At 64.6% G+C, this 23,454-nt stretch overlaps 1 protein-coding gene across 1 annotated transcript in view; it reads right to left on the reverse strand.

Annotated features, from left to right (window-relative positions):
• The window catches only part of NCOR2 (nuclear receptor corepressor 2), a 174,502-nt gene that overhangs the window by 16,541 nt on the left and 134,507 nt on the right, over positions 1-23,454 (reverse strand). Inside the window, 13 exon segments of the mRNA XM_029921630.1 lie at positions 1-211; positions 1,580-1,869; positions 2,464-2,550; positions 2,821-2,961; positions 5,079-5,229; positions 8,368-8,471; positions 8,732-8,836; positions 9,047-9,149; positions 9,830-9,969; positions 11,087-11,251; positions 15,365-15,521; positions 16,418-16,538; positions 23,023-23,452. Coding sequence (XP_029777490.1) covers positions 1-211; positions 1,580-1,869; positions 2,464-2,550; positions 2,821-2,961; positions 5,079-5,229; positions 8,368-8,471; positions 8,732-8,836; positions 9,047-9,149; positions 9,830-9,969; positions 11,087-11,251; positions 15,365-15,521; positions 16,418-16,538; positions 23,023-23,452 — 2,205 coding nt within the window.

The raw sequence follows: 23,454 nt of genomic DNA on the forward strand, positions 1-23,454 counted from the left end.
GGGTGATGGCGCCGCCTGCGCCACCCGCCGCCCCCGGCCGGCCCTTCAGGCCCTCCTCGTAGCAGGCGCGCTCCAGGGCCCTCGCATCGGCCATCACGTCCAGCGGGTGCACGGGCGGGAACGTGCGGCCGGGGCTGCCGATGATGGAGCGCACGTCGTGCTTCTTGGAGCCGGCGGAGGACGTGCCGCTGTCATACTTGAGCGGGGTGCCCTGGGGGGAGAGGGGGGAGCACCGGCTGCAGCACCTGTCCGAGCCTCCGTTTCTCAGTCCTGAAGTGGGAGCGACAGCTCAGGCCTCTGGGGGCAGGGGGACAGGGGGCTTTGCTAAACCGGAGCTGAGCACACGTGTCACTGGCCTGCCTGGCGCTGTCCTGGCCCCCAGGGTCACGGTGTTCACAGGTCAGCCCTTCCTGGAGCAAGCAGGGACCCTCTATTGGCCCCTGGACTCTCAACACTCCCGGGAGGGGGAACCTCCTCCCATTGGTCTGGGACCCCCCTACCCCCTCCCACACCCGGCCCACTCAAAGTCACGCCAGGAAATATGGCAGTAAAACCCAGTCCCACCACCTGACGCCCAAGGCTCAGAGGTCAGGGCTGAGGTCTGTTTGTTCTCTGGCCAGAGGGGCAGCTGAAGAAACAGGGGGTCATGGACCCCAGGGCAGGCCGGCCACTCGGAACACGCCCCTGCCCTGACGACGCAGGCCTGGGAGCCCGGGCTGTGGGGGGGCTCGGTGTCCGCAGGCAACAGGACCCTGGGTCTACTCACGAACGTTTTCATTACTTTTGGGAGAAAGGGAAACAGATCCCTACTTCTAATAATACTGTACGGTCAGATGGGCCTTATTCTTGGGCCCACGGGGGACTCTCGCCCAGTCCCCCAGCGTTGGGTACTGTCCCCACTGCTTCTCCGGGCACCGGGCCCCTTCCCCCAAGCTGGGTCGCCCTCCCGGGATGCACTCCCCAGCCCTGGCTGCCTCGTGGCCACGCAGCCCTGGGGACGGTTCCCACTCTCCGTGCTCATTCCGTCCGGCCGCCTCTGCCCACGAGTAAGGACAGTGGGAGCCGATCACATCTGGCTGGGCCGGGGCCATGGGGTGCAGTGGGCTGGTGTGCGGCACGGACACCTAGAGGCAGAGATGTTGCAGATTCAGGGACATCTGGATTTCACCCCCTGCCATTTACTGGCTGTGTGACCCTGAGCAAGTCGTTTCACATCTCTGAACCTACATTTATGCACCAATAAAATAACAGTAAGAGAACGACCTCGGGGCGTGGTTGTGTGTGCCCAGGCGGCACCTGGCCCATGATAAAAATCCAGACGGCAGCAGCCATTCATTTTTATGGCTGGCCCGGGGACTTTGGCAGGCTGCCTGGACTCTCTGGGCCTCAGTCCCTCCACCTGCAGAATGGGAATGATGGCTACAGACCTCACAGGGGCATAAATGCAGTTAAATGAGGTCATGGACGTAGAGCCCTGAGCGCACGCGGCAGAGGACAGCAACCAGCAGCAGCGTCACCTCGGGCGCCGAGCCGCTGAGGCCGCGCTCGCTCCCGCCACGCCGAGAGGCCGAGCACGCACCTGCGTGATGGAGCCCTCCTTGAGCGGCCGCGGGCCCAGGGCCAGCTCGGGCGTGCGCCGCAGCTCCTCCCGCGGGATCTCGTGGATGGAGCGGCCGGCCTCCTTCACCGTGGCCACCAGCCCCTCGTGCGCCGGCTTCAACTTCAGGGGCCCCAGGGCCTCCAGGGGCCGGGGCTTGTAGGCCTCGGCCAGGTCCCGTGGCGGCGGCGGCGGCGTGCCCTCGCGCTTCAGGAGCTTGGCCTCCCGGCGGAGGTAGTCTTCCTGGGCCTCCACGTAGGACCTCGGGATCCCTGCCGAGGAGGACGGGGTGCTGAGTCTTGCTCCGCACCCTCATGCCCGGGCCAGCCTGTCCTGCAGCCTGACTACCTGAGTTCAAATCCTCCCTCGGTGCGTGACCTCGAGCACACGACCTGAGCTCTCTTCATGTATAAAACAGGAGTATAAACCGGAGCACCTCACCGAGTCACGCACATTCAGCGAGACACTACAGAGAAAGCAAGAGCGGGCCTGGAGTGAGCATGTGGGTGAGGTGCTGACGGCAGCGCCTACTGCTAGGGAGGGAAGCTACCAGCCCCACTCCACAGTACGGAGCAGCACTTGGTTACTACCAAGCGTGAAACAGGCTCAATAAACCTACACGGTGCAGGGCTGGTGGCTGGCGAGGCGCTTTCCTTCGCGTTTAAAGAGGAAATGTCCCTGCTGTACATTTTAGCCTCCGCCCACGCGGGTCACCTACACGTGTTACACACTGGCACGGGTCCTTATCCCTGCCAGTGGGAACCTCTGGGGGCTCGCTGGAGCTGCCGTGGGGACCGGGGGTGGGGGGGACACAATGAGGGCGGGGGGGCCACGATAGGGGGCCACGGCTGGGGTGGGAGGGTCACCTTGCGTGATGGAGCCTCGGATGTGGTGCTGCTCCTTGAGGTGGTGCGGGCTGTGTCGCTCGGGGGGGATCGCACGACCCATGAGACCTGGGGAGGGGCAACCGCATCGAGGTTACGTGGGTCACCTGGCCAGCCTTGGGCATGACAGCCTGGGTCCCTTCGGCCACCTGACAGCAGTCCCAGGATGCTGGTGGTGGCGGCAGAGGTGGCACTGGACCCTCTCCTGGGCCAAGCACCGCCTCCAGACCGAGCCTCAGCCAATCCCAGCCTCAGGCTTCCTCCCCGGAAAACTGGGCTAACCATCCCACGGCCTCCCTCCAGGGGGCGCTCTAAGGCACCGCGCCGGGAAGCCCCCACCTTCGATGCTGGCGGAGGACATGGCCCTGCTGACGCGGCCCTCCATCATGTCGTAGGTGCGCTTGGGGGCGGCCGTCTCGTGGGGGGGGCCGGAACTGCTCCTGCCATCCTCCTTGGAGCACTGGGACACGGATATGCCACCTGGAACGCAGACCGCGCGGGTGGCTAGGGGCTCAGGGACAGGAGAGGAGCCCCGCCCCCTGGCCCCGCAGAGCCTCCCAGGGAGTGGCAGCGGACAGGCCAGCCGGGGGCCTCCCCGCAGGGCCCCACCTCTCAGGGCTGTGCCTCTGGCCACATGTGGCCACGTGGGTGTGCACACAACCACGTCCTCACACGAGTGCTGATTTGTGACACGAACATCAGTGCACGCGTGTGTGCAAGCACACGCATGCCTGGGCACTGACAGCAAAGTGAGGTCATGTGCACGGATGTATCTATGTGTGTCCCATGTGTGGCGTGTACCAGCACACATGTGTCTGTGTGTCCTATGTGTGGCATGTACCAGCACACGTGTCTGTCCTGTGTGTGGTGTGTCCTAGCACGAGTGTGCCTGTGTCCTGTGTGGCGTGTACCAGCACGCGTGTGCCTTACGATCCACGTGGGGAGCATGTACAATCTGGGCGGGGGGAGGGAGGGCTGTCCATGGCACACGTGGCCTTGCTCAGCCAGGATGAGCCCGGAGGGACCGGGGACCTTGGGCAGGGCACAGCGGCCCCCCTCTGAGAAGACAGAGGCCTGGCCTTGCCCAGCAGGCCCCCCGGAACCTCTCTCCCTCAAGGCGGCTGAGGCCAGGGTGTCCGAAGCAGGCTCCCCAGGGCCCCAGGCCTGCCCCCCCGAGAACAAGGTCTCCCCCGTTCCTCCACGGGCTCTACTCCAGAGGCTCCAGGCGGGCGGCCTGCAGACGCACTGGGCTGCTGCTTGCAGCTTTCTTCAGAATGGCTGATGTTTTAAACACAGAGATTTCCGATCAAAATGGAAAAAAAAAACATGCAATATAAAAGGACACATTAGTGTTGACTGGTGGGCTCACATGCACACAGGGCGACCTCACCACTGGCAGACATAGTCGCTGTCTTGGCGGCCCGGAGCCCTGCTCCCTGCCTCCCCGTCCATGCCCGGCACCCTTGCTAGCACCCAGCCCCAGGAAGCAGCCCAAGGTGCAGCTGATGGCCCGTCCCATGGCCACACGGCCCCCCCTGCACCTCCCAGGATCGAGGGGCCACAGGCACAGGCAGGAGCAGACACAGAGGGAGAAAGAGGCCAGCTCGCCAGAGAAGTAACTTAGGGCCCTGCAGCGCCAGCTGCTGAGAGGGGTGCCAGTCAACTGTGTTCCGCCTCACGGCCCTGGGTGCCCGCGGACGCCGAGAACCTCACGCCCCAGCTCTGCACCCCCTTCACTCCCCTGTGCAGGGCGCCTTGGTTGTGGACCCTGAACCCAGAGGGGAGAGGGGGGCGGAGGCAAGGAGAGCTGGAGGGTCACTCTGGCCTCCTGGCAGCCACCTATGTGCTGTCCACTAGAGCACAGCGTCTGCCGGAACTGCCGGGCTTCCGCTCTCTCCCGCCTCGGTTTCCCCTCTGCTTCTAGCAAGGCTGGCCACAGGTGTGTTTTGCAAACTGTAAAGAGCTGAGTGGAGGTGAGAGGCCAGCCTGGCCTGCTGCTGGCTTGCACCCTGCAGGACAGGGAGGCCACCACCTCTCTGCTCGCTCCCTGCCGTCCCCCAGCCCTGGCTCCCGGTGAGGCCACCTCAATGGGCCGCACACCCTGCTCTCCTGATCCCAGGCCTCCTGGCCTCTCAAGGGGCCAGACGGGGGCCAGAGAGATGGACCGCTGGCTGGCACTGCACATCCGTAAAACGGGGATAAACTGCTCCACCCTGGTTCTGGACCACTCCGGCAGACGGAGGGGCAGCAACCCCCCAGATCCGTTTTCCAAGGACATTTGTCTGGACCCTCCTCCATTGACCAGCTCCCGAAACACCAAAGCCTGGGTTTGGTGGACAGGCCACGCTGGTGGGGCCGGCTTCTGGGACTCGAAATTAACGAAGAGACTTCCTATTTGCATCTCCCGGGGCGCCCTCAGAGGTCTCTGGGGGGCAGGGGCTGCTTCATCCACTGGCCTCCGTGGCCCCCTGTCCGCCAGCACCCCCTCACCCCTCCATCCCAGGACTCTGCCCGGGCACTGTAGACCCCACGGATGGGGGGGAGGAAGGCCCCGGCCGCCCCGCCAGCTCCGCAGAGATGGCGACAACAGGACTCACCCTCGTAGGACAGGACGTGGCCCTTCTTGCCCTCGTAGATGACGTGGCCCTTCGGCAGGCTGTCCTCCCGGCCGCGGTCCAGGCGACTCGGGCTGTCCTCCCCAATGATCCTGGTGATGGTGCCTTTGTACAGGACATCGGCGGGTGTGCCCTGGGGGCACAGAGCGGGTGAGCACACGGGCATGATCAGGCATGACGAGCGTGCACACACGTGTTCATCCGTGTGCTGCCCTGGGGGTGGGGGGGCAGAGCGTGGCAGTGCTAGCCCCGAGTGCCCTTCCCAAGCACCTGCTGTGGCACAGAAGCCATCGGAAGCCCCGTACACGCACTAACTCGTTTAATACTGGCCACGGCCCCACGGCAGGCCCCGTCATCACCCCTCATTCAGATGGGGAAACTGAGGCACTGGGCTGTTAGGTGACTTCATCCAGGGTCACTGCCGACGAGGGGCAGAGTGGGGACGGGAGGCCGGCCGTGCAGCCCTGCTGTCTGTGTTCCAACGTGCACTGTATGGGCGTTACTCTCAGCCCTGACGTTTAAGTACAGGCAGTAACTGATGGGGGTGCTGAGACCCGGCCCCTGTGCCGTGCCGGTGAATGGGGGCCAGGCACCCCGGTTTCCCAGAACCAGGGCCAGTCCACCCCAGCACAATGACACGTGGGGCCAGTGTCCTGGGCGACGTCAGATGGACAGCAGCCCTGGAGTCTACCCACCAGGTCCCAAAACGGCACCGAGCCTCCCCACTCTGGCCGCTCCAAGGTGTCACAACCAAGGATGTCCCCAGACATTGCCCAACGTCCTCTAGGAGGCACAGCTGCCCACGGAGAGCCACTGCTGTCGAGTGAGCACCCCACGAGGGGAGGCATTCAAGCAGAGAGAAGACAGCCACCCGGAGTGGCACCCGCCTTGGGCAACGTCCAAGAACATGAGTGTGGGGACCAGAGCACGAGTCTGGGGTCCGACCGCTGGACACCAAACAGCAGCTGTACAAATGAGCTGCTGGGTGGCCTCGGTCAAGTCACTTGGCCTCTCTGAACCTCAGTTTGTACATCTACAAAATGGAAACAATTTCCTGCATCTGTAATTCTCGAAGGCCCTTGACAGAGACAAGCTGTCCCCAAACCAAAAGCCTCTCTTTTCTTCTTCCTGAGATTCCAGGAGCCGTGTCACAGACGTGGGGGTCCTCCTGTGTGCCACGCCCTGGACCGTGAGCCCCGAGGCTCCCCTGAGAAACTCCTCTGGGAGACATGCCCCTGCAGGCTAAGGGCACGGCCTGGGCTCCTCCCACAGGCCTGGCTTTGCGCGGAGGGAACAGGAGGGCACTGGTGACACGGACTCCCCCCCGACTTCTCACCGCAGAGGCTCTGGCAGGGGTCTCCCTGCTGCGGAGAAGTATCCGTGCACAGGGTAGTACAACTGGGGGACAGCTGGGTGGCGGGCCAAGGGCATGCAGCAGGGAAGCCCTGTCAGGAAAGAGCCTCCAGAGGTGGCTGCTCCGGGTACAGCTGTGACCCAGGTGGGGGCCATCGGAACCGGGCCTCCACCGGGGAGAGCGCAGGCTTAGGAACTACCACCACGGGTGGGCGGGGCGGGGGGGCTCTCCTTGGGGGGACTGAAGGCACTCAGGGCTCTCCAGTGACACTACTTACAGCCACCCCTCCATGCCATGGACACAGGACAGAGCCCGCCCTGGGGACAGTACACAGGACAAACTCCTGCAAGTGGGGAGACGGTCGGTCTGTGACCTGCTTCAAGGACGAGAGCCTGCAGACCCCTGGCATGGGGGGGACAGAGTGCGGGACGCCCCCTGGGTCCACGGACGCGTGCGTGCGTCTGTCTGGGCGCGTGTGCGGTCTGTGCGAGCCCTCACGGCCGGCCGGAAGGGAACTGTGGGAAAGTCCGACCCCATATGTCCTGCCAGAAACAGCCGGAGGGGGGTGACAATGACTGAGATGGCGCGGGTCCCAGCTGCCTGGACACCCGGCAGACGAGCTCCTAGGAACTTCAGAGTTTGGCCTTTGATCACAAACGTCCGAGTGACAAAGACTCCAGAGAGGTCTCCAGAGGGGAAACCGAGTCAGGAGGGGGCCGTCGGCCGCTGAGCGCTGAGCAAGTGGCGCGGAGCTGGGCCCCGACGGCCTGGCCTGACTTTTGCACCAGGTGCTTGCTCTTTGCACTCAGCGAGGCCCCTCCACTAGCCTGGTGTTTGAAAACCCTCGGCTTTGTCCTCTGCAGTGTGACTGGGGCCACCGGGGTCGCAAACACCTCACTGCCGCCTGCCTATGGCCGACGCTGCACCACGAAAGCATGTGTGGGCGGTACAGGGGACGGCGTGCGCTCGCGTCTGCAGGCCTGCACGTCTGTTTGTACAGCCTGTGCGCGTGTCTGCATCGCGTGTGTGTGTGTGCGCTTGTCTGTGTGCACTCGAGCGCACACATGCCCATGCACACACGCACGCACGTTCCGGCTCCTCATTCTCTGGCACGCTGTTTGAGAGCCAGACACGGCTGGGCACAAGACCCCGGGTCTGCTCTTTACTAGCTGCGTGACCTTGGGTTTCCTCTCTGAGCTTCTGTCTTCTCATCTATAAAATGGGCTATCCTAGCATGGGCTCTGCCAGCAAGAAGCACCTTGTCTGGACCTGGGTGGAGGAGGAGGAAATCAGAGCCCTGGGTGCTATGGAGCCACACCTCCTGCTCACTGGTCCGGGAGGGGAGGTCCAACGAGTCCCCGAGGCGCAGGAGTCCCCGGCTGTGGTCAGCTGGAGGGCGGGGCCGCCGCCCCTCACACAGGAGGGTCTCATGAATGACCCCCCCCCCCCAGGGCAGGGGCCCGGCTCAGCCGAAGGGAGAGGCCTTGTCCGATACCCGAAGCCACCTGCGCCCCTGCTCCAGGCACCGCGGCTCTCTCCGGCCCGTGCCCAAGACGCGCCCACATGCTGCTCCGAGACTGCCGCAGGGTCACCCCCAGAAGTCCTGCCCGCTCGCCTGTCCGTGCAGCCCCGGGCCTTCTGGATCGCGGCGCTGCACTCAGCTTGAAGCGCCCTGAAGTGGCCGCCCAGCTGTCACCGGCCCGGGTGCCCGGCCACGTCCTGCTGCCCAGCCGGCTCCTCGGGAGCGGCAGGGTGTGTGTTTTGCTCCCGCCCACAGCGTCCCCAGGACGCCGTCCCACCCACCGAGACCGGTGCCATGTGGTGGCAGCAGAGGGGACGGAGGGGCCCTGACCGTCTGGGGTTGCTGCTCGCGGGCCCCCTCCCCACCCACCCCTGCGCGTGCCCCGGAAGACCTACGTGGGTGATGGAGCCGCGGTACGTGACAGGGCTCTCGGAGGGCACCCGCGTGCTGGGGATGCCCTTGGTGATGCTTCCTCCTGGAACGGAGCCCAGGGATGTCCCTAAAAGACACAAGACACATGGCATGAAGGGCGTCTGCAACCCTTTCCCAGGTCCCAGTCCTAAAAGCCACCCGGACTGTGCTCCTGAGCTCCAAGTCCCCCTTGGGGTCTCCACGCAGCACGTGCCCCTGCCCCTAAAGAAGAGGGGGCTCAGGACCCTGTGGGAGCTGATGACTCTCAGATCTGGGATAAAAGCCCCATTCCTGCCTCCACCCTCCCCGCTGGGGACGCAGATTCACGCCCACCGCGTATGCCCTCACCTCTCAGCACGGACGTCTCCTGGGCCGTGGGCACCCCCAGGCTCTCTGGCGGCCCAGCCTGGCCCCGTGGGGACAGCTGCTCCTGCTTCACTCCACTGAAGGGCGCTGAGGAAGGGCGAGAGCAGTGAGGCGCACACCGCTGGCGCGGGGCCCGGAGGAATACCCCCACCTAGTCCTACCCAGGGGCCAGGGGCCAGCACCCTCCCCCCAAGTCCAAGCCAGAATCCCAGGGGCCAAGCCACCTTCCCTCAACCCCCCAACTTGGACAGCTGGAGCCACGCCTGGGTCATCGAGGTGGGGGTCCCCAATCCTTACCCAGCTTCTTGGGGTCCATGGTGAGGGGCAGCCCCATGGTGATGGGGCCCACGGGGGCCTTGGCGTGCTCTGAGTAAGGGACGTGGAGCTGCACCGACATTCCCTGCAAGCGCAGGGGTCATGGGTTCACGGGGGCCCCCATGTGCCCAGCCAGAGGGCCCCGGCACCCCCTTCTACGAGAGCCCACAAGGAGGGGACGCTGGGGTCGCGTGCAGGTGGGGGCGCTGGGAACTCAAGTCCCAGGCCTGCAGCTCAGTGAGCAACCATGGCCCAGACCTCTGCCCTCCTGAGCCTCGGTTCCCTCGCCGTGAAGCCATCAGGAGTGGGTGTGGTTTAAAGCAAATGGGGCACACACGTGGTCTGGGGGCAAAGCGGACACCTTGCCCCGCCCCTCACCGCAGAGGGGGATGAGGCGGGGAGGTGAAGGGGCGGATGGTCACAGACAGCTCACCACGTGCTGCATGTGCATTCGACCTTCCGTTTCACAGAGGGGAAACCAAGGCATGGCAAGTTCAGGTCATCTGCCCAAGGCCACACAGCCTGGTTACAGAGTTCATGCTCTTGACTGCCCGAGTCCCAAGGTCCTGAGTGCCTGGGGCCAACTCCAGTCGCGAAGTGCACAAGGATGACCCCGGCCCCTGGGTGCCCAGCCCCCCCCAAGTACCATTGTTTCCAACGCCCCCACTGTACAGATGGAAAGCCTGCGCCCCAAAAGAGGAAGGGGCTGTCCTCTGGGCACCAGGCCACACAGGAGCTCTGGGGGGGCTGGCCCTCCCGCCTCACCTGGGAGATGGCACTCATTTGCCTCTCGAGGACGCTGGGGTGCTTAGAGGAAGAGATGAGGGGCGGCGGGTTGGAGATGGTGGGTGGGCGCGGCAGGACGGGCCGGGCGCTGTCATGGAGGCCCAGGGGCAGTGGGTGACCTGCAGGGCACATGTCTGTCCATCACAGGGCCCCAGCAGTGAGCCTGCCCCTCTGTGCGCTGGACGCCCCTGCCCTGCAGGTGCCGGCCCCTGCCACGCTGCTCATCTCTGTCCTGACGAGCTCCCGCATCCTCGATTCAGAGGCCACAACCTAGGGAAGCTTGCCTCCACCCTGCCACAGCCCAGCCCCCTGGTCCAAGCCCCTCACCTCCAGCCCAGACCCCCTTTAACTGGTCTCCCATTCCCACTTTACCACCTCCTCCCCTCAATGGTAGCCCATTCCTCTCAAAGGAATTCTGAAAAGCCTAGTGGTTCACATCCTCCCCCTGCTATGAACCTTCCGTGGCTCCCCAGTGCCCCCAGGATAAACTCTTAAACTTTGACAGCACTTTCAGGTTCACCCAGCCTGGTGCTTGTGGCCCCCCCAGGCCCCAGCCTGGCGCTGGTGGTCCCCCCAAGACCCACAGCCTGGGTGGCAAGCTTCCAGCAAGGCAGCCTGACTCTGTCTCCCAAGTTTCACCTGCTCCTCCCTACGTCTGACCCTCTGCACATGCGGCTCCCCTGCCCGGCGTGTCTTACTCCTGGCTCATTCAGCCCACTCATGCTTCAGGCTCGCTCTGCTTAGGACGGCCTCTGCTGACATCATAGCCCGCACCGGTCCCCAGACCTGCCACTTCTGTTGCTGGTGGAGCCCAGCAGGACTGGGGAACCCAGAGAGGGTCTCCAACCCAGCCTGAACGTGTCAGTAAACCAAAGCGGGTCACTCCCCTCCCCCGTCCCCACCACACTTTTCTTTCCACCTGCCTCTTCTCTACTCTAAGTCACTGGTGGAACACAGAACCCCCAGTCTAGAGCTGCCCCTCACCAGCTCAAGTACCTCCTAGGGCTCCCTACTGCCAGCGGCTTCAATTCTAATCCTGCAAATTTCTTTCATCTCAAAAGACCTCCTCCTTTCCCTTTGATGACCAGACCAGACTGTCCCTCTTGCTGGGTCCCCTCAGACTCTAAGATCCTTCTGCATGCAGTTCCAAACCAGTGCAAATAGTTGGCACCCACTGGCTGCGCTGGCTGACTCGGCATGTGGCTGAGCAGCCCATGCTTGGGCCAAGCTACTCACCAGGCGGTGCATAGGAGAAAGCCGAGGGGTCAGGTGCGTGCGGGGAGGCCTTGATCACTTCTCGAGGGGGCACGGGGAAGGGCAGGCCCGACGTCCAGCATGGAGGCTCCGCAGGTAGCTTCTGGCCCTCGGCTGCAAAGGCCGAGAAGAACACGGGCTTCTCTGCTGAGGGGGCGAGGCAGGGCCGTCAGCCTCACTCGGCCAGGCCTGCTCCAACCAGGCCCTCCCGTGCCCATAGTCCCGGCCAGCAGGAATGGGGGTCTGTGCTGGGAGCCCACCGAGTGTGCAAGCCAGCACCACGCGGAGCCCCCGGACATGCCTCCAAAGCGGGGCCGGAGCCGGGGCCACAGGCCTGGGCGCCTGATTTTACGCAGACACCTGCTCTGCAGCACAGCCGCGTCCGCCCGATTACTGTGTCGCAGCTGAGTGCTTGCAGCGGCGACTGCCTGGCCTGTAAAGTCTAAAACATGGACTGCCCGGCTCTTTCTAGAAAAGGCCTGCGGCCTCTGCACAGTGACGAGGCTGGCTTTAATACGTACGCCCTGGCAGCAGGGCTGGCTGGGGGTCCAGATGCCCAAGATAATGATGACCACCATGCCCACCCATTTGCTGAGCACCTACTATGTGCCAGGCTCTGTGCTAAGCACCACCAGCACAGATCCCAGGAGCCTCAGCAAGCCTGTGAGAAAGAGACTGTTACCAAATCCACTGTATGGAGGGGGAAACTGAGGCACAGATACATCAATGGAGTTATCTAAGGTCACCATCAAACATGCGGCCAAGTCAGGATTTGAACCCTCAGCCTCCTGGCCTGTGCAGCTGCAGGTAACAGAACAGGAGGCTAATGCCGTCCCCCGAGCCTCCCGTGAGCCAGCACGACCTGAAGCATGTACCGCCTCGTTTACCCTCACCACACCCTAAACGGAACTATCACTGCCCCCGTTTTACAGATAGGAAAACTGAGGCCAGGAGCGGCAAAGTCATCTGGTCAAAGGCCCACAGCTGGCAAGGGAAGGAGCTTCGAGGGCGGGCAGTCAGGGCAGACTGCGACCTTAACCTTCACTAGGCACTCTGCCCACAGGAAGATGAAGGAGAGCTGGCCCTAGGTTCCCAGGCCTGAGGACACCCTGCAGACATGGCCAGAGGCCAGGGGCTCAGGTCTGTGGTCACAGCTTGCGCCCGCCCACCTCCGACTCCACTGAAATCCGCCCAAGCGCCAGACCTCTCCCGTGGGAACTGGCCTGGGGGCGCGGGAAGGGAAGCGGCCGAGAAGCCGGGTAGGAGCACAGCTGGGACACACCGGGCGGTCCGGCCCCTGGGGCAGGACCGGCAGGCAGTCGCCGTCTCTCGGGCCACTTCCAGACGGCGGAGGGGGGGCTCTGAAGGCCCACGGAGGGGAGGCAGAGAGTGCCAGCACCGATTAGTGATGCCTGCCATGGGCACAGCAGGTGGCAGTGCAGGCGCCCCAGAGCCCCCAGCTCTCCCCCGTCCTGTGCCCCGGTGAGGGGGGCAGCCCGCGGCGGGGGATGGGGGGGCATAACTCCGTGTAGGGATTCACCAGCCCCATTCGGAGGGGCGCCCAATGGGCTTGCCCTAACACCCTGGGCCTTGCTTGTCCAGCTACCCAACCCCCCTCCTACAGCTCAGCCTGGGCTGCGGGGGGGGGGGGGGGGGGGGGGGGGGGGGGGGGGGGTAGGGGTGGGGCTCTGGAGCTGGAAGGGAAATCTGGGGCCGGGCCAGCCTGGGCGGGAGGCCGAGAGCCTGGAGAGACAACCTGTTCCTCCAGCTGGCCCCGGGGGAACCCAAGGGACCAGAGAGGTAGTGCTGGGCGCCAGCTTCCCACGTGCCTCGGGGCGCCAAGCAGCACCCCGTGGCACGGGAGGCAAGCACACGGGGCCTGAGGCCAGGCGCGCTCTGGAGCTGGGAGCCATTCCAGGAAGCGGACCAGAGAGGCTCGCTCCCAGCAGGCCCTGGCTGCCCCAGGGCTGCCCGGCCGCCCGAGGGCGCCCTCGCCCTGCTCGCAGCCCGCCCGGCCAGAGCTGCTCAGGGCCCTGGCTCTGCCACCGGCAAACCCCTGGCTGGTACCCCAAGCCTCCGGAGCCAGGCCTGGCTCCTCCCCGTGCGGGGCGTTCTGGTTCCAGCGTGGGGGCTGGCAGGGTCCCAGGGAAGGCAGACACCCGCCCATCCCCACCCGGTCCATCAGTGGGCCCAGCAGCTCTGCCTCTGAAACAAAGCCCCCACCTCCGTGGTCACCCCTGCAGCCCGGCAGCCACCACAGCTGGTCGGGAGCGGCACGTGGCCTCCTCCATCTGCCCACAACTCCCTGAGGCCCTTTCTCCTCCATGATGGCCAGAGGGAAGGAGAGAGAGAGAGTGAGTGAGAGAGAGAGAGAGAGAAATCCTTCCGAAATATGAATCACATTACTCCCCACAACACAAACACATTAAAATTCCTCCCCAAAAGGCTGCTCCCCCACTGGAGACAGGATCCCTGTGGCACTGTGGCCCACAAACAAGCCTGTACACAATCCAGGCCCCGCTTTTCCTGCTCTGACCCTCTCTCCTACCCCCTCCCCAGCCAGACCTCTGACCCAGGCATAACAACCTTCTGGCAGCGCCCCAAACACACCAAGCCTGTCCCCACCCTAGGGCCTTTGCATGTGCTATTTCTGCTGCCTGGAATGCCCTTTCCCCACATCTTCCCATGACTGACTCCTCATCACAGAGACCCCTCCTCTGAGCCCCATCTGACCCTGTTTTGCTCTTTAGTCGCACGAATGACTCCAAAGTCATCTTGCTTCTCCACGTGTGTGTCCCGGCTGAACATCCTTCTCAATCACAAAAACAGCTCTCGGTGGCTTCACCTCGCTCACTGCCAACCCCCCGCCGGCTGGCACAGCACTTGGCCATCACAGGTGTTCGACCAGTGTCCTGGCCCAATGGCAGGGAGACAGCTTGCCTGTGGGCCAGGACGCAGGCCCGCCCATGTGGGTGGTGCTAAGACTTCCGGCAGTTGGGGCGCCTGGGTGGCTCAGTCAGTTAAGTGTCTGACTCCGGCTCAGGTCTTGATCTCACAGTGGGTTGGAGCCCCGCGTCGGGCTCTGTGCTGACAGCTCACACCCTGGAGCCTGCTTTGGATTCTGTGTCTCCCTCTCTCTGACCCTCCCCTGCTCCCACTGTCTCTGTCTCTCAAAAATGAATTAAATGTTAAAAAAAAAAAAAGACTTCCGGCAGCAGGTGAAATCGGAAGCAAGGAGGCAGGCTGATTAGACAGGGACCATTTGGCAAGCCCATGTCACTCGTGGGAAGCATGGAGCTGTCCTCCCTCGGGGACAGCCCTGCTGCTTGTCCTCAGACAGGCACACGACACCACCCTCGAGGAGGCCCATGGCCACGGGCCAGCCTGGCTTTCTAGAGAAGGGCTGCTTTTCCCAAGAAGGGGGCGCAGGTACCACTGGCCACCCCGACACGGCACTGTGCCAGCCAGGGCCGGGCGCTGGGACCCCCGAGCGGCCGGCACAGGCCGAGGCTGGCCCGGCGTGGGGGACTCGCGGGAGGAACCGTGCCCGAGCCGACTCACTGCGCACCAGGCAGAACGGGGGAGGGCGCCCCTTCAGGAAACAGGCCCGGAACTCCTTGGGTCGGAGGGGGAGTGTGAGGCATGGAGGAAACCCAGAGAATGAGAACCAGGCCCTGCCGGTCTCCTGACCTTGAGTTTCACACATAAAGCACACCCCGGGCAGTGGCTAGAACTCAGCTGCTCCGGGAATTACCGCCCCCCCCCCCCGCGCCCCGTGACCTCGGCCTGGAGTGAGGTCAAGGTGAGAGCGTGAGCGGGCAGCGCTTCCGGCCTGGGCCCCAGACTTGCTCCCAGCCAGGCGCCGAGCCTGCTCTATGGTTCTAGAAGCTCGTACGTGGGCTGAATCACGTGGAATGGGAGGCTGAGCCACAGACGTGCTTAGGTGCAGACAGGACGCTTTGGAAAAAAGTTTTCACGTTGCCAATGTCGGGAAACTAGATCTCACGAGAAAACACGGACCTCTGGCTCCTCTGGAAGGGCCTGTGCTGCCACGTGGTAACCTGGCTGGAGCCAGCACGTGCCCGCCTTAGACCAGGAGTTCTCAGACCCGCCGCTCTACCTGGTGTGACCCACTGCCCCCCCACTCATTTACCCGGCTTGGCGACCGCTCCGCGCGTGGGGCGTGCAGCAGTTGCCGAGTGCGGACCACCCGTATCCCCCACCCCCCACTCTCCACCACGGCCGGGGGCACCCACTCACCCTCCTTCTCGGCAGGAGGCGCGGGACTCCTGCTTTTGCCTCGAGGGCTGTTGCTGGGAGGCTGGGGGGCGTCGTTCTCGGGCTGCAGGTGCTGTGGTGGAGGGGGGGCCGGAGGAGCTGCGTCCTCCCGGGGGGGCTCATGGACTTTGGTGACCTGCTGGAAGAAGCAAGGGGACATGAGTGTCCTTACAGGCCATCTGTGAGCAGCGATCGAGGAAAACCTTCCAGGAGCCGCGCCCGTGACAAGCCCGAAAGTCAAGGCCGTGAGGGGCTAAAAGGCTGAGGGAGCAGAGGGTAGGTCTGGGCACAAAGCGTGCGGGGTGTGGCAGCCCGTGCCAGCCACCTGGTGAGGCAGCCTGGGCCCCGGGTGCCAGTCCCCACCGGTCTGGGAGATGGGGGTTGGCAAGCAGGACGGCTGGCAGTACAGCCTGGCCTGCCCTGTGCCCCTCACTCGGAAAGCCCCCCCGACCTGTAGCCCCCCAGCCGCACACGGAAGCCCGGGCACACGTCCTCAGAGTGGAGTGGCCTTGGCGGAGGCAGGGCCACTGTGATGAGGGGGCTCCTCTGAGGGGCTGCCTGTGCCTAGAGCCTCCCCACGGGGCCCCTTGTTTAGAACGGGCAAGGCCCCCCTTTCTGCCTGAGAGGCTGAGACAGCAGGGGTTCCCTGCCCTCCCTAGTCTGGGGGGGGCAGGGGGAAGGTGGGCAAGGTGGGCACAGCCGCTCTGGCCGGAAGAACCCTCAAGGGCAGAAGGGAGGTCCACAGGCCGCAAGCTCGCTGGCTCGTCCCCAGCCCCACCCTGCGCGCCTGCCACAGCCCTGGAGCCGTTCGCCTCCTCTCCTCGGGGATTTCTCCGGGAAATAGGCTGCCGGGAAGGGCCAAGGAGAGCGAGGCTGCAGGTGCTGCCCCCCCCCCCCCCCCCGCTGCTGGGCCCCCGCCCCGGAGCTGGGCCCCGCCCTCCTCCATTGCCTCCCTGGACCGGAGAAGGTGGGGGGCCCGGGGGCTGCTGCCTTCCCTGCAGGAGCCCGGGGCACAGGATGGGGCCGGGCACTCACGATCGGGGGGATGGCTGCCGCCCGCTGCTTCAGCTGCTTCAGGTCCAGTGGCTTCTGGGGGGAGGCAGTGGCCCTGGCGTCACTGGTCGGGGTGAGGAGGCTGGGCCGTGGTGACAGCAGCCTGAGGGTGAGACCGACATCAGCCCTCAGGCTCACAGCGGGCCTCTCCCAGCTCCAGCCCTGCAGGGCCCGGCTGGAGGGGCCGCCCGAGGGGGGCAAATGTCCAGGGTCATCCGGCTGGCCTGGCCAAGGAAACCAAACAGGACCTGGGGGTGGGGAGCGGGGCAGGCGGCTCCTCCCTCCCTCCTCTGGTCCTCGCTGGCTCTGAGACCGCTCCACGCCCGGCCCAAGGCCCAGGCCCGGGTTGAACAATCCCCGGAGACAGTCCAAGGAGGCGTCCCGGGGAAGCCGAGACCCGGTCCTTCGGAAACTGCAGCAAAGCCAGAGAATCAACCAGATGAAGGCCTGGTGAGCTTACCAGATTCAGGGAGGTGATTCGTCACCCACACGAGAGGCTCGGGTGCCCGGGCACGGAGCCGAGTGGACCCCACTTACTGGAGACGGGAGTTGGGGACCCACCCATTTAACCAGAAAGCTCCACTAACTGGAATCTCATGGACCCACTGTTCACCGGGGGGCTAAAAGCAGGGAGGCTGCAAGCTCTGGGCCGGGGTGGGGGGTTGGTCGGCATGGACGTGTCTACCCGTCAGCCGCAGGTATGGCCACAAGCTGGACGGGACCTGTAAGTGCTTCAGCCCTGGGAGCAAGGTCACACCCATCTGCTGCTAGCACACAAAACTGGGAGCCCGCACAGGGCACCTGGTAGGATGCCAGGGCCAGGGTCTCTCCAACGAAGGGGCACCCAGACAGAGCCTGCCCTGGGGGGTGGTTCCTGAGCTGTTCACGGTGTCACCTCCTTCAGGAAGCCCTCCGGGATTTCCAGGAAATCCCAGAACACTGGGCACAGCAACCTGTCACAACGCCCATCCGGCTCCCTAACTGGCGAGAGGTCTCTTGGGCAGGACCTCAGTCCGCCCCAGCCTGACCCTCACCTGCTCACCGGGGCTGCTAGGGTCCTGCCCAGCTCTTCACTCTCTCGCGGGACTTGCACCTGCTGCACACCCGGCAGGCTCAGGGCAGGGAGACGCCCAGAACCAGGTCTCCGCCGGCAGGGCGCCACGGACGACCCGACAGGGCACACGAGGGCACTGGGCACAGGCCGGGATTCACCCAGATGGCAAAGGGGAGGCTGGGTCCCCACAGCCAGAGGGCCCTGTCGGCACAGCCCCTACTGTGCGCTGTGACCATATCAGGTGATAGCCACTGTCTTCCAGGTAAGAGCCGTGACAACGGGGGTGCAGCTCACGGCACTCTGCACCTGCCAGCTGGAGCCAGACACCGGCGACGCAGAAAACATGCCTCCTTCCCATGGGCGGAGCAGGCACACAGCTGACCCAGGGCCTCGGCGCCCTCTGCTCCCCTTGGTGGCCGAGCCACGGCCGTGACAGCCTGTCCTGCGGGTGCCGGCCTCCCGCCCGCACCTGCCACACGCTCAGCTGGGCAGAGACAGACACGGCGACGCCTGGTGGGACTGCCCGTGGCGCAGAGGAAGGTCGGCCTGCCTTCTCCGTGCTCAGCGGCCTCCGCGGTCCTCCCCACCTGCTCCCCTCCCTCCCGCCCTCACCCCTCCACCTCCCCAGGCCCCACGCATGCTCGGAGGGCTAGGGGCCTCTCCTGGGGCTGTGCCCCTCCCCTGCCGCCAGGCACCCTAACGGGCCTGAGCACCCAGCGCTCCTGATGGCTCCCACCTGCCGCAACTGCCCCCACACCCGGCCTCTCCATCTGCTTAAACCAACACACGCTTGTTAACTTGAACTTTAACATGGACACGCTGCAGCCGTCTCACAAGAAGCCTGGCAGTTATGGAAGAGGCAGAACAGTGACCATCTGACCTGGCGATCCCCCCGTGGGGTGTCTGCCCAGGGGGACAGAGAACACGGGTCCACACACACACACACACACACAGCCCTGTTCTCTACAATCACAGCAGCACTATCCCCACGGCCCACAGGTGAGAGACCACCCCAATGTCCAAAAACGGATGAAAGGACAAACAAAACACGGTCGGGCCACGCAGTGGAATAGGAATCCGCCGTGAAAAGGAGAAAGGACCAAGAGGCGCTACAACACGGATGGGTCTGGAACACGGCCTGCCACGTGAAAGCAGCCAGACGCAAAAGGCCACCCGGAAGAGTCCACAAGTGGGAGATGCCCGGAGGAGGCAAACCCGCAGACGGGAGCTGGGTGAGGGGGCCCCGGGCCGGGGGCTCCAGGCTTTCTCAGCAGGAGCCGGGCGTTCTGGGCTTCAAGGGCCGTGACGGCCACACACCTCTGTGCACACACTGCGCTCCGCTCGGCCGTACGCGTTAACGGCTGCGCCGTGCGTTACGTGAATTATGTCTCAATACAGCTGTCGCAAGAAAAGAAATAAAGACTGTGCTGAACGCTAGCCGTGAAATCCAGAGGTTGATTAACTGTATTGTTTCCAGGAATAATAAAATGTCGTATTTTATGCGTCCACAAAAACGTAGACACAAACATCGGAGTCGAGAAGGAACATTCTGTGTCCGCGGAATTGCTTTGATACCACACATAAAGTAGAGTGTCTGTGTCCTGCACCAACTGCCAGTGAACTGGGCCTTCCCCTGGGGCCTGTGCCCTGCCTTGGTTTCCCCACAGCTCCTCACCCAGGGGCACGCACAGAGACCAGACCCTCTTTCCGGAGGCATAAGAAGAGAAAAGGTCCAGGCCTGAACCTTGGCACTTTCCAACATGGCAGGAGGGGGAGGAGGGGGAGGGGGGGAGGCGGGGCAGGAGGGGGAGGGGGGGGAGGGAGCACCTCCGCAGAGTGAGGTGGGTGCTCAGTGGCGCCCGACCTTGCACCGTAAGAGGGCAGCTTCCAAGAGCAAGGGTCTGGCTTCAAGCCCGTCCCAGGCCTGGGGGTCCGGAAGCCCCAAGGGCACGGGAAGGCACGGTGGGCGCTCATGCAGCTCCCAGCCTCCCCTCATTCCAGCAGCCGCCTGCGCGCCGCCTCCAGGAGCTCCTCAGGGCGGCCTGGCCTCTGTTCTCTTTCCTTTGTTTTCTTGGAAGACAGCAGCTTTTATTTCCCTCTCGGGAGGCCCGGGTGGGGCGGGGCTCGCGGAGCCTGGCACCAGGCGTGTGACCCGGGAGGGTGGGGGGAGGCAGCAGGACGCAGGGAGTGGTTCGGGGCTCACGCTCCCCGTTTAAATCCTACCTTGAGCCATATGACTTAACCACTGTGCCTCACCTTCCCCATCTGTAAAATGGGCATGAGAAGCGTCATTCCCCACCCCCCCATCTCCAGGAACTGTTCTGGGGGGAACAAGGGGGCACACGCACGAAGCACTGAGAGCAGCGCCAGGGCTGAGCAAGGCAGGGCTCTGCGCTGTTGTAGAAGGCCAGGGCTGGGGGGGGGGGGGTGTGAGCAACAGGGGACCGGGGACACTGTGGGGCTACAACAGGGTGCCCGTCTCTGCTAAGCACCCCCTGGCTTCCCCATTATCACCAGGCTGAGACCTGCTGGGCTGGAGAGGGAGGGAAGACCACTGGTCCCTGCCTGCCCGTCGCCCCCTTTCCTGCCCATCTCCCTCCCTCGCCCTGCCTCAGGCCTCATGACCTGTACCGAGCAGAAGCTCATGAGGCCACAGGGCCTTTGCACTGCCAGTTCCTGCCCGCACCTCCCACTACAGGCTCTGATTGCCCTCCTGTGCCACCTCCTCAGAGAGGGCCCCCCTGACTGCTCCACACACGGGCCCTGCCCTGCACCCCAATCTTCCCAGCACCCACTTCTCACAGGAGCAATTGCTCTGCCTTTCGACGTTCCCGTTCCATGCTAGCCACTCTCCCCAGAGCAGAAGCACTCTGCAGTCAGGGCTCACCTGTTCCGTTCCCAGCATCCCTCGTACCTAGAAGGGCGCCTGGCACGCACTGGTGCCCAGAGATTTACGGAATAAAGGAATAAAAGGGGGACTGCTAGATCAGGGGCCCGGTGGGCGGAGCCACACTCTGGCAGCTCTTGGGGGAAACTTGGCCTATCGTGTGAGAGCCTGGCACCAGATCTGCTGGGCTCACAGTGAACCTGCAGCGGGGACAGTGAGGCCCAGGGGCAGGGGCTTCCCGAAGTCTCTGCCCTACGAGAAAGTGCCAAGGCACCTTCTCTGGAAACTGGGACAGGGAAGGGCTGGCGAGCTCAAGGCTTTGCACTCGGGGCCACTATCCCTGGTCGGCAGCCTAGAGAACTCCCGGGTGGAGCTGTGTGCGGAAGGTGACAGAGAGAAAGAGCAGAACAGGACTCCTCTCTCCAAAGGCCAGCCGGCGGGGGCCAGAACCACATGCATCTTGGGCCTGTCCGGGGCCGCCCGGCTCACCACACCAGGGCCGCCAAGCGGGAAGGAGGGCAGGGGGCGGCCGGCCAGGACCTGGGGTCGTGTGGGGGCCCACCCGACCCGCCAGCCCTTCCGGGAGGGCCCTGGCTGCCAGGGTGAGCTCTGACGCATCTTGCCTGCGCGGTCATGGCTGGGGGGAGGGAGGGGTGGCAGGCAGCCAGCCAGGAAGAGGTCAGCAAGCTGGCGCATGGCCAGCCTGGCTCTGAGGGCGGGGACCCAGCCTCGGTCACACAGGGCGTGACAGACCAGGTGTCCTGACTCCCAGCCCAGGGCTGTTGCTCCCCAGGGATCGAATGCTGGGCGCTCAGGCAGGAAGAGTGGACGGAGCCAGACCCGGGGTGGGGAGGGGGGTTGGGATATCTTTGAGTGGGGCGGTTCTGCTGGGGGTGGGGGGGCCTGCAGGCCTGGCAGAGGGATCCGGTGGGATGGGGGTACTTGTAGGCCTGGCCAGAGGGATCCAGGGGTTGAGGGCACCTGCAGACCTGGGCGGAGGGATCCAGGGCTTTGGGGTGGGGGGAGCAGAGCCCAGCCCACTGGGCAGGCCACACGAGCCCAGAACGCACTCCGGGGGGCTGCTTATCAGCACAGTTGCCCCCAGTCAGCACTCTTCCCCCTATGAGCAGAAACATGTGTCTTCAGTCCCCGCAGCCAGCAGGGGTGGGAAGCGGCCCGCCCTGACCCCATTACCCAGGCGAGACCCTGGCTGTGGCCCTGACCCTCGGCTGGGGTACTGTTTTCCAAGGGCAAGAAGCTCAGGGCTCAGAGCTCCTGGAAGCCCGCTGGCCTGGGCTCCGCCTGTCACAGGGTCCCCTGCCAGACCGTCTTCCCAGCACAGACGGGGGGAGGCTGCCGCGGGGGGCCCCCAGGGACCCCCAGACACAGGACCCTGAGGACAACACGGCTCACTTCCTTCCGTGGAATGCATGAAGACCCAGCGAGCTCTGGACGAATCTGACTCTCGCATGAAATGTTCCAGAATTTGCCGTTTTAACGTGCCCCAAGGTGAATCATGGGGCAGAGGAAAGGCTCCGAGTGAACTCCGCGATCTGAAAGTCAGATTTTCCTTCCTCTCGCTCTGCCCAGAACTTTTCCGAGAGACGGGAGAGGAGAGACAACAGACCGCACTGTTTTTAGTCAAAATAAAAATGACCCGCCTGCCTCACTAGAAAACATTCCTCCAGTGTCCAGATGTGGGAGGAGCGGGTCTCCCTCTGCCCGCAGCCACCCGCAGCCGCCCCGAACCCAGGCACAGCCTCGCTTCCAGCCGCGGGTCTCAGGGTCCCCAGGCATCTGTCCAGGAGTGGCTGAAATGCGGGCCTCGGGGTGGCAAGCACCCTGCGCCGGGGGCGGAGACAAAAGTAAGAAAGGAGGAGCGCGTCTCAGAGACAGCGGCCTCCAGTCAGGCCGGCCCGGGGGTCCCTCCAGGCCACCCCAGCAGGACAGCCCCCTCAACCGCTGACTCCGTCTGACTCAGGACAGCAGCCCCAAGCTCCCGCACCCAGACCCTCGGCGGACGGGGCCTGGGGATTCCTGGTCTGCAGCCACCCGGCCCCGTGCCTCGACCCCGCGCAGCGCCCCGCCCTGGCAGCCAGCTGCCCTCGGAGCCTCAGTCACAGGCGGCTGCGGCGGGTGTCCCGAGGGCAGGTGGCAGCCATCCCCCATCGCCGGGGCCAGCTGACCCTCCCTGGCTCCGCCACTCCGTCTGAAGCACACAGCTGCCTTCCCACCCCCGGGCCTTGGCACTTGCTGTTCCTGCCTTGTTAAGGGTGGAACTGTGCCCCCCCAACCCCAAACACATTCAAGTCCTAACAGCCAGGGACCTGTGAACGTGACCTAATTTGGAAAACAGGCTCTCGGCAGATGTGATCGAGTTAAGACGGGGTCACTCGGGTGGCCCCGAATCCTATGACGGAGGCCTCACAAGGAAAAGAAACTTGGGCACCCAGACCCGGAGGCCGTGGGGAGGGGTGCGGCGTGCCAAGCACGGCCGCGCCCGCACACCTCCAGCCACTGGGTCGAGGTGCTTTGTGCCACAACCCCCACCCCCCGTGGGGCGCACCCCCCAGCGCCCCTCCTCCAGCCGGGCCGTGCTCCCAAGGTCAGGCACAGAGGCCGCCTCCCAGCGTGCCTGCCGCTCACCTGTTCTTGTCGCTGCCCTCAGGCTCGTCCACCTCGTCTGCGCTGCAGGTGGCACTGGAGTCACTGTCCTGGGTGGCACCCGCGCCCTTGGTCGTGGGGGCTTTGCCCCCAGGGCCACCGCCCTCTCTCTTCTCCACCTTGACGGGCCCCTCGGGCGTGGCCTCCAGGCTGGCCTCCGGGCCTCCCTTGCCCTTGTGGGGCCCATCCTCCGCGGCCTCCTCTTTACATTCGCTCTTGACAGGCTCTGCGGGGGTGGCCTCGGTCGTCTCTGCCAGCTTGCCCATGTCCACGTCCACGTCCACAGACAGCTCCTGGGCCACGGGGGGCTTCTGCTCCTCCTCCTCCGCTGCCAGAGGGGCCGTGGCAACCTCCTCCTCCTCCTTCTCCACCTTGGGGACCACTGGAGGGGGTGCGGCAGGCGATGGGGGTGCT

Source organism: Suricata suricatta, chromosome 14 (assembly GCF_006229205.1).
Source record: "Suricata suricatta isolate VVHF042 chromosome 14, meerkat_22Aug2017_6uvM2_HiC, whole genome shotgun sequence".
In the NCBI taxonomy this organism is placed as follows: domain Eukaryota; kingdom Metazoa; phylum Chordata; class Mammalia; order Carnivora; family Herpestidae; genus Suricata; species Suricata suricatta.